The sequence below is a fragment of the Fusarium tjaetaba genome (genome assembly GCF_013396195.1).
Source record: "Fusarium tjaetaba strain NRRL 66243 chromosome Unknown NRRL66243_c0000226, whole genome shotgun sequence".
Taxonomy (NCBI): domain Eukaryota; kingdom Fungi; phylum Ascomycota; class Sordariomycetes; order Hypocreales; family Nectriaceae; genus Fusarium; species Fusarium tjaetaba.
This window is the reverse complement of record NW_023501422.1, coordinates 199,607-209,197: the sequence shown is the minus strand read 5'-3', so window position 1 is coordinate 209,197 and position 9,591 is coordinate 199,607. Positions and strand designations below refer to the sequence as shown.

The following is a 9,591-nucleotide window of genomic DNA, read 5'->3' as shown; positions in this document are numbered from 1 at the left end:
CTAGAGCAAGATTTCTGTGTTGGCTGGATTTGGTCATGGAGGTGTGGGCATGTTTTCCTATCTGGATGATGATGGTGGGAAGGAAAAAAAAAGTATGCATGATGGGATGTGAAAGAGAAAAGCGGAAGGAAAATTGCGACGCAAAAGACGGGTAACATATATAGATGCTGCAGTGGAATCGGATGAAAATATCCATGAAAGAAATTCCACCTCCATAAAATCATTCTTCACTCCCTGACCAAGCAAGCAAGCCTATCTGAGGTGACCCATTCTTCCTCCATCTTGGCTACAGTAGATTGTCTCCAGTGCTCCACGGTCGCAGGTCGATCTCTTAAAGCTCAACAGCATCCCCGTCGCCCGCAGGGTTTCCAACAATTCCCCCAGATTCCCTACTACTTTGTTTTCTTTTCCCTTTGTCGAAAAACATATCTCTCTTTCATACAAACTAAGCGGGAGACGAAAAGTCGATCAATTTGCTTGGGGTGACGACATCATAACACCTCAACACCAAGCAATATATCTTTGCGCGTATACAAACGCGCACTGGTCGCCTCACCAGGCGAGAATCAATCTGTTCGATCGATGTCGTGAGAGATCATCGGTTGATCAGTCCACCTCGCTTCACTTAAATTTTTCTTATTTATCTTTGTCTCTCGTTTTTTATCCCACTTCCTCACGACGGAGCTCTTTAGGATATCTACTTCATCACTCACTTAACCATCATTCGGCTGGTCTTTCTTAGACTTTGCCTGTGGCGATATTTCTCATCTCGCTTCCTGGGGTATTGTCCTTCATAGAGTCTCGAGTTGTGAATACTACCAAAAGTGGCCATCATGAGTTCCGATCCTCCTCCTCATGGCTTCGAGGAGAAGGAGTTGAAAGAATTCAATCTCAAACAACCACCTCCAACACGAAACCCATCCCAATTTAGCGCCTCGCAGCAACAAGGGCCAGTACGGACAGATTCACCAAACCCAGCACCCGAACAAAAGCAATCTGCTCCGTCACTCGATACATTCCCTACTCTTCAAGCACCGCATGAAACAAACGACTCAACCTCAATCAGATCACCAATTGGACAGCGCGCCGATGCCAGCCGACTTGACGATAATATCGAACTTCTGCGAATCGAGCGTGCTGTTTCTGCTGATGATGCGAGTCAGATGAGGAAGCGTGCTCATAATATTGAGCCCGAGGATGCTTTCAATGCACCCATTCCCGCCGAGACCTATCATAATGAGAAGAAGGTGGATCCCGATGCTTCTTTATTAAAACTCTGGATGTTTCTGAGAAAGTTTCCTCGATTCATTCGATATGTTGTGTATTTGATCCCAGGTGCTGCTATCCTTCTCATTCCTGTCTTGCTCGGTGCGTTCGCACTCAAGTCCGATGGCAAGCGACGAGATGTCAACGGTGTCGATCTCATGTGGTTCGGTATTTGGCTCGAGATCGTCTGGGGAGTTCTCTGGGTCTCTCGTATGATCACAAGTCTCCTGCCCCCAACTTTCAAACTTGTTGCAAAGCTCTTTGGATCTACCAACGCCAAGAAGTGGAAAGATATTGGATATCAGCTTGACCTTCACACAGCTGTCTTCCTTTGGTTCCTTGCAATTCTCATCTCATTTGAACCGACCATGCTGAACCACAACTTCCGGGATCGCAAGCCAAACTGGGTCAATATCATGAACAAGGTCATTATTGCCCTGTTCACTCTGGCGACACTCAACTTTGTCGAGAAGATCCTTATTCAATGGATTGCTTTCACCTTCCATCAGCGAACCTACGCGACTCGAATCGACAACAACAAGGCAGATATTGGTCAGCTTGTCCATCTCTATGAGCACGCCAAAGCCCACAATGAAAAGACCGACTACTTCTTCCAGCGTGGTAGCAACTCTGCCAGTGGTGCGCAAACTCCCCTACAGACACTCCAGGACAACGCCCGAAACGCATGGAACAAAGTCGGTTATGTTGCTGGCCGAGTTGGAAATGATTTGATCGGCCGCAAGGTTGACAGCAACCACCCTCGCAGAGTTGTTAATGAACTACTCAAGACCATGTCTACAGCTCACACCCTGGCCCGCCTGATCTATCGCTGTGCTGTCAAGGAGGGCGAAGACCTTGTCTATCTCGAAGATATGGAGAAGATCTTCGAGACTGAAGAAGAGGCTGAAGCTGCTTTTATGATGTTCGACAAGGACATGAACGGCGACATCTCACTCGACGAATTCGAAGCTGTGTGTAATGAGATCCACCTTGAAAAGAAGGCCATTGCCGCATCGCTCAAGGACCTTGATTCGGTGATTAAGAAGCTCGACAAGGTCTTTGTGTTCATCATCATCGTCATCACCATCATCGTCTTTATCTCGATTCTCTCCGGTTCAGCTGCCGCCGCCCTCGGTTCTGCAGGTACTGTGGTACTCGGTCTAGCGTGGGTTCTTCAGGCCACAGCCCAGGAGTTCCTCCAGTCCATCATCTTCGTCTTTGTCAAGCACCCCTTTGATGTTGGTGATCGTGTGACTGTTTACGGATCTACCGGTGACACCATGATGGGTGATGATTACTACGTGACAGAGATTTCTCTCCTCTACACCGAGTTCAAGAAGATGCAGGGTCACATCGTCCAGGCTCCCAACTCACTTCTCAACAACCTCTTCATTCTGAATCAGCGACGATCAAACGGTTTGGCCGATGTTCTTCCTCTGGTGATGCGCTTCGGTACCCCTCAGCACATGATTGATGAACTCAAGGCCCGTATGACCGACTTTTGTCTGGCGAACAAGCGTGACTATGCGCCTCGCATCATTACTGAGATGACCAAGGTTGACGAAGTGCGATCGTGCAGTATGAACATGATCTTCTTCCACAAGACCAACTTCCAGAACGAGCTGCTCCGTCTCAACCGTCATAACAAGTTTGTCACTGAGTTGATGACTCAGATGGTCAACGTTGGTATCCAGTCACCGTTCCGCATCGAGCCTGGTGGCAGTCGCGAGCATCCCATGTTCTGGTCTGGTCTTCAGCCTCCTCCCGCGTATGGAAAGGAGCCCGATCATGGTGGCGTTGAGCTTCACGACAAGCCCGCCCCTGAACGACCTCTCCATTCTGAAGGGCCACCTCTGAGCCATGTTTCCTCAACCTACAGCCGCCGAGGCGTGGATCGCATGGGTTCCATTGACAACAATGTGAACGATTTCCAAGATGTTTTCGAAAACAGACGAGACAACATCCACGCACAGCGACTTGCTTCCATCCGAGAAAAGGAACGGGGCTCCCGAATGGAAGATGAGAAGGAACGTCGATCGCTTGCCAGTTCTTCGGGAGTGGATCGCCGTACTTCAACGGATAGTCGATCCCGGGTGTTTGGTCGCGTCAGGACTGGGTCTAAGAGCCGACGTCCGGGCGATATTGTCTGAGGACTGTTATGAGATTATGAACAAAGCTAGCATTATAGAGATCCAGATCGGTATATCTGGAGAGGTGCATGATTTTCTTTTCTTTGCGTTTTAATCACGCACATTGAGTGTGCTTTGATATTTTGGTCAGATAAGCTATAGAATATAGACAGCGAATATTCGACAAGATTGACTTGACTGTAAATGTTCCACGCTGAAGTGATGAATAGTTGACGATGTATCTGACCGTATCATAGACGAGGTGCCATTGATTGGAATCTATGATGGAACCCACGGAAGCGAGGACATACAGGGATGATCCTGGACTGATGGAAGTGATGTAATGTTTGATGTAGAAAGAATACCTACCTACCTTAGTTGGCGAGCCATGAGCATCGGGTATCGCAGTCCGACAGTTGTGATTGTATCCTTGGATGCATGGTCTGTGAGACTCTGGATCACTATAAAGCTCTCGTCCTGGAGGATCGCACTGTTTCTCAGGAGAACTCCAACTCCAGGTCCAATGAACCCCTCAATCAAGGCTGACACCCTAGTCTAAGGGAACCCAAACCATGGTGGTAATTAGAGCTATTAGCGTAATTAAAGGGTCCTCTAAATCCGCCTTACAAGGCCCATATCCAATAGCAAAACAGCTGATCCCATAGCTCGACGGTCAAAGTGGAGAGTGCCCTCAGCTCCCGCGTAGGATCATCAGGCTGGACAATTGAAACCTTGGGCGCTTGTTTGACAATTGAAGGAATGTGTACCTGAGGGTTTGTATATTAGCAGTATTCATTTCATCTCCACTAATACACGTATCCTTTCTGCATGTTAAACGCCGAATCACTGTTGTAATTCCTTTGTGCTTTGTCCTTCCGGAGCTGTCGCTCGCTGCCTGAGGTCATTTGTATCCAATGGTTGGTCGCTGCGTAGTTCAGCTGAAGCTCGCCCTTAACCGCCCGGCCACATCACCAAAGCCTCGTTTTCTCTACACCTCCGAGGACGGAACTTACACTCTTTCAAGCATCAGCCATGCCCATCGCAGCGGCGCAATAATATCGACCTCTCCCTAGCGCAAACGAAGCGACAGCACCATGTCGGGCCTACCAGAAGGCTGGGAATCCGACTACGATGGCCGACGCTGGTTCTACAAGTACCAGCCAACTGGGCATATTCAGTACCACTTCCCAAAAGAAGGCGATGAGTTTCCCGACTTCATAGATACGTTTTCGCCAGCGCCAGTCCTTGCGCCCGAAGAACGTCTCGAATCGCAACAGCAGGTCCGAAGATATGCGAGCACGACTACACCTGCGAGGTTGAGCCCGAAAAAGGAAGATGGAGGTTATGGTATGTCGGCTACGGCGCGACCCGTAAGCATGACATGGGATGGTGGGTTTGAAGATGAGGAAAATGGAGTGTTCCAGCCAGAAAACTTTATGTATCTGGGGCCTGGCACTTATAATGATGTGAGCCCACTGGCAGAGGAGGAGGAGGAGGCTGCGAGGCGGGTTGTTGCGGGCGGAATTGAAGGAAGAGTTGAGAAAAGCTCCTCCAAAGGTGTAAGTCCTCTTAATAGCGAGAGGACGACGCCTGCTCAAGGGATAACAATCGCGGGCCCAGTCGCAGGAGAACCCGTCTTGGTGCCGCCTACAGTTATTGAAGAGATTCACGAGATGCCAGTTGTTGAGCCTCCTCCGCGGCATGACCCTGTGGGCATTATTGCCGAGATGCCGACAGATGACACAGCTCAGGCCCATATTGAGAAACACCCTCCACCGATCGAGATGGCGGATAACATGGTCCTGGCACCTATTGAGACTGCAGTTTCTATGATGGCTGAACTACCAGAGCGTACCAGCCCGAAGACCAAGAAAAAGGAGGAACCACAGCTTGCGCCTGGGTCGCTGCGGGACTATGGCGCCCAAATGCAGCCGTTACGGATATCTAAAAAGCCTGCTGAGGAGACACGGCCTGGCTTTCAACCATATAAGCCAGCAGATATTTCTGTCGACATACCCCCAAACCCAGCGCCTCTTCGACGAGCGACTTTCCAACCTGAGGGGTCAATGATGGACGCAAGTCCTGTTCGGCCACCTGATAGAGGCCATTCTGGTACGCCCAATGTCCTATCGCCGCCTCAAGTACCACCAAAGCGTCCTCTCGATGAGCCTTCACGTCCTCAAATACCGCCAAAGCATCCTGAACAGCCTCCTCCCCCGAGCATCGGCAACAATGGATCTTTGGTCCCGGATCAGCAACCAGAGTTATCACATATGCCTTCTGTACTGAAGCCAGCCCGTGGAAAAGCTCCGGGTCAGCAAACGGTGCCTGGTCCTGCAAGACCACCACAAGGACATGGTTACGTGCCACCTACACCAGGGAAGCATCCTCCATCTATGACTCCAGCACCTCTTGTTCAGCAACAGCGTCTTGAGGAACCGCGAATGGGGATTCAAAGAGTCAACACTGTGCCTGACCTATTGCCTTCTCAAAGACCACAGTCCACCATCCAAACTGGACATCAGGTGTTACCACCTGGTACAATGGGTCAACAACAGGTGCCAAAACGACCGGCTAGTGTGATGCCTGATATGATGGCTGGACAATCCCAAGAACAAATTCAAGGTCGTTACAATCCTGGGCCGCAACAAGGTGGAAATATACCTTACCGGGGTCCAGTTGAGAATGTGCCACCGAAAGGTCTTCCACGATCGGCAACTGCAGGGCCTTCAACTCCATTTCCGCCCTATCCAGTTGATAATCCACCTTATCCTGACGATAGGCCCGTATATCGCAGAGATAACCTGCCATATCCAGAAGAACCTTTTGTACAGAAGCAAATGCCAGGTCAAGGCCCTGGCGATCCATCTCCTCCCATAGCCAGCAACAGGCGACACTCATCATTTAGCTCTGCAGTGGTCTCGCCAGATTCGAGACACGGCAGCATGTCGTTTCCCACTCAAACGCCATCTCCCATGGAACAAAGTCGTCGCGCATCAACCAATTCAAGCATCAATCCGAACTATACGCCTTCTCCTGTTTCTCAAACCTCCTCTTCAATGCAGAGTTTCTCACCAACGCCTCCGTCGGTCCCAACCAATCAGTATCAGCAAGGATCGTACTTTACCATGCAAGATGTTGAAGGTCAAGGCCATAACATTGCTGCCCGAGACGTGCTGCGCAAGAAATCTCTAAGTCGAAGCACGGATGCTAGACGTAGCTCGGTCGGGGCAGACCCTGTTGCTGCCCAACGTGGATCACCTTTGGCGCAACAAACTGGGCAGGGTTATAATAATGCCCCTCAGGGAGTATCACGTTCGCAGTCCCTTCGACAATTGCCTCAAGGAAATGTTGCAGCACAAAAACAACCCCCCACTGCGCCCACGCCACCACCACAGGGACAGCAAGGCCTAGGACGCATCGAAGAGTACGAAGAAGCCCCGAACGCAACAATGAGCCGGTCTTCGACTGTGAGTGTATCAACAGACATGAGGAAGGCATCAGTAGGTTCGTCTGTGCAACCAAGTCCGATGGGTAGTCGAAGAACAAGTTGGCAAGCTGAAAGCCCGAAAAATGTTTCACCTATCCATTTCCAAGGACAGCAGGGCCCAATACCACAGGGCCAGGCAGGACAGCCTATGCATCAAGTGCAAGCTCCTCCAGGTGCTCCTATGGCAGCTCAGAATCCGAAGCAGTTGCAGCGAAAACCCTCACAAGGGCATGCACCCCAACCTCAAAACCAACAAATGTCTGCCCGAGATTCGGGAGCACCTCAGGGAGTTCCTCCACAGCAAGGCCCTGGATCGCAAGGGCAGCCTATGCAAGGCCAGGTGATGCCAACCCAGGTTCAAGGCAAAGTTTCTCGTCCTGGGCAGATATCTACGCCAGTGCAGAATGTTCTCCATAAACCTCCTCCCGCACCTGCCCCAACGCCTCCAGCGCTAGCCCCTAAGCCTACACCAACGAGGTTGCAAAAACGCTCGTCTTATCCAGCCAGTCCAGCAGGGCAACTACCTCCTCAGCCCCAGTTCCCGCAGGGATCTGTTCCTCCTGGGCAAATACAACAAAGTCCAATAACAGGCCCAATGCCTCCACAAGGACAGCAACAAATGGCTTACCATGGCCAAGGTTCCAACGGGAGAGTGCAACCGCAAGTTCAGATTCCTCCAAATCAACAACAATGGCAGCCTGGCATGCAGCCTATGACTCCTCAGGGCTCTCGCCCAGTCTCTATGCAGATGCTACCTCAGGCTTCACAAGGTGCTGGGGCAAAGGAAGGCAAGGAGGGAAAGAAGTGGCTCAAGTGGTTGAAGGGGGGCTCCAAATCTGTTTCACATAGTCCAACCACGCCAGTAATTTCTTCACCTATATCACCTGCTGTTGGACGTCCCAGTTGGGGTGGTGGAGAGTATGCTCAGCAAGCTGTATGGCAGCCCGGACAGCCTATGTCTTCTGCCCAACCAGGCTTCCAGGGAAGCCCGGTTCCTCCTCAATCTCAGCCTGGGCAGATGCATCAACCACCTCAGCCACTAGCTCATCCCGCCCAGGCACCTCCTCAGCATGGCCAGATGGGTTCCAGACCTGGTCAACCACTTCCTCGGACTGAACCACTACCGCATCAAGCCGCTCAGTTTCCCCAGACCGATCAATTGTCACAGCAGCCAAGCAAAATGCCTCCCCATCCTGGAAAGATGCTTCATCAAGGAGGGCCTCCAACCCAGCCAGGCCAGACTCTCACTCAAACCATGCAATTTCCCCTCCAACAACGCCAAACACCTCAGTACAGACAGGCGCCACCACAGCAGGGACAGACAAATATCCAGACAGGACCAGTACCGACTCCATCAAGCCAAATTCCTCCTCAAGCAATGCAGTTTCCGCCCCAGAACCGACAGCCACCTCCCCGACAGGAACGAATGCCCGCCCAACAGGTTCAAGCGCAACCGCAGTCTGATAAAATGACGTCTAGACCTGGCCAACTTCCTCTCCCAGGTCCAGCACCGAGAGATCGACAGCCCGAGCCTAGAGTCTACTCAATGGGAGGGCCATCTGTAGGAGTCTCGGCTACCCAGCCTATGGCTCTACCTCCCAAAGTGCCAGAAACTTCCAGGGCTCCTCCTGTCAGAGTTGAACCGAGTAACATTTCTCAGCGACAGGCGCCACCTCAAAGGCAACCATCCTCAGCCCAACGACAGACTTTGGAACAAGCACCTTCGCCTCAGTCTCAAGCTCCCAAACCGCCTCAACTTCCACAGATTGCTGCATCAAACACCCTTCAGCCTCAGCCAAACAGCCAGAGGGCTATATCTCCACCCCCACCTGCAGTAAGCCCCGGCTTGTCTGACGCGGCGGCTTCCTCGATAAGTCGCATGTCCTCTTACAGAAGAGACAGCTTCTCGGACGCTGGATCAATCACAACCATCGAGGTGGCTCAGGCCCAGCCACAGCCTGTTTTGAAACCTTCCATCGTTCAAGTTCACAGGAGATCAACTGACATGATGAACAAATCTCAAATCCATCTGAACAACGACTCTCAGTCAAGCTCGGATGTGACTCCGAGAATATCCGCAGAGACTGCTCGTGTGGGAACAGAGGCTGCTCCACCTCCCTCAAACCTACAATATCAACAGGCTGCTTCTAGACCTGAGCCCATACCTCAGGTCAACACTTCCAAGCACGATATCACTACAGCACATTTGCCCTCCAAACCCGACGAGCCAAAGTTCGTTCAACCTCATTCACGGGACCAACATATGAACAAAGAACCAGCACTACACAAGGCTGATAATCGCTCTGCGGTTTATGCAAACTCGAGTATTCAAAATCAACACAGCAACAATAATACCAAACCAATTTCGCATATACCTCAACCGGCACCTGCCAAGCCAGCTACCCCAGCCGCAGAAGACAAATGGGCAAAGAAACCAGTAGTAGACTATTCTGGTGGAGATTGGGGAGATGACGATGACTGGGACTACTGATATCTCAATTGTATACATGGCTTCACATTTCTTAGCGATCATATGGCGGAGTTCACTATCTATTGGCAAGAGTTTGAGATTGTATAAGAGCAGGGAATTGAATCGGGGAAATCTCGATAGAAAACTTGGCAATCAACAATCAAGAGTCGGTAGTTGGCTGTCCTCTCTGACGGTCATACTCGAAATTGTTTGCTGTTGTTTGACTTCCATTCCAT

General features: G+C 50.9%; 2 protein-coding genes across 2 annotated transcripts; both read left to right on the top strand.

Annotated features, from left to right (window-relative positions):
* Nucleotides 1-833: 833 nt before the first annotated feature.
* Nucleotides 834-3,416, top strand: FTJAE_9858 (Mechanosensitive ion channel family; the record flags this gene model as incomplete). Its single annotated transcript, XM_037356821.1, has 1 exon — nucleotides 834-3,416. One exon carries the CDS (start codon nucleotides 834-836, stop codon nucleotides 3,414-3,416), a length of 2,583 nt encoding a protein of 860 aa, XP_037203102.1.
* Nucleotides 3,417-4,489: 1,073 nt separating this feature from the next.
* FTJAE_9857 (general RNA polymerase II transcription factor TAF12) lies at nucleotides 4,490-9,376 on the top strand (the record flags this gene model as incomplete). The annotated part of the gene is made up of 1 exon (XM_037356820.1): nucleotides 4,490-9,376. The coding sequence occupies one exon, from the start codon at nucleotides 4,490-4,492 to the stop codon at nucleotides 9,374-9,376; it is 4,887 nt and encodes a 1,628-aa protein (XP_037203101.1).
* Between the last annotated feature and the right edge of the window lie 215 nt (nucleotides 9,377-9,591).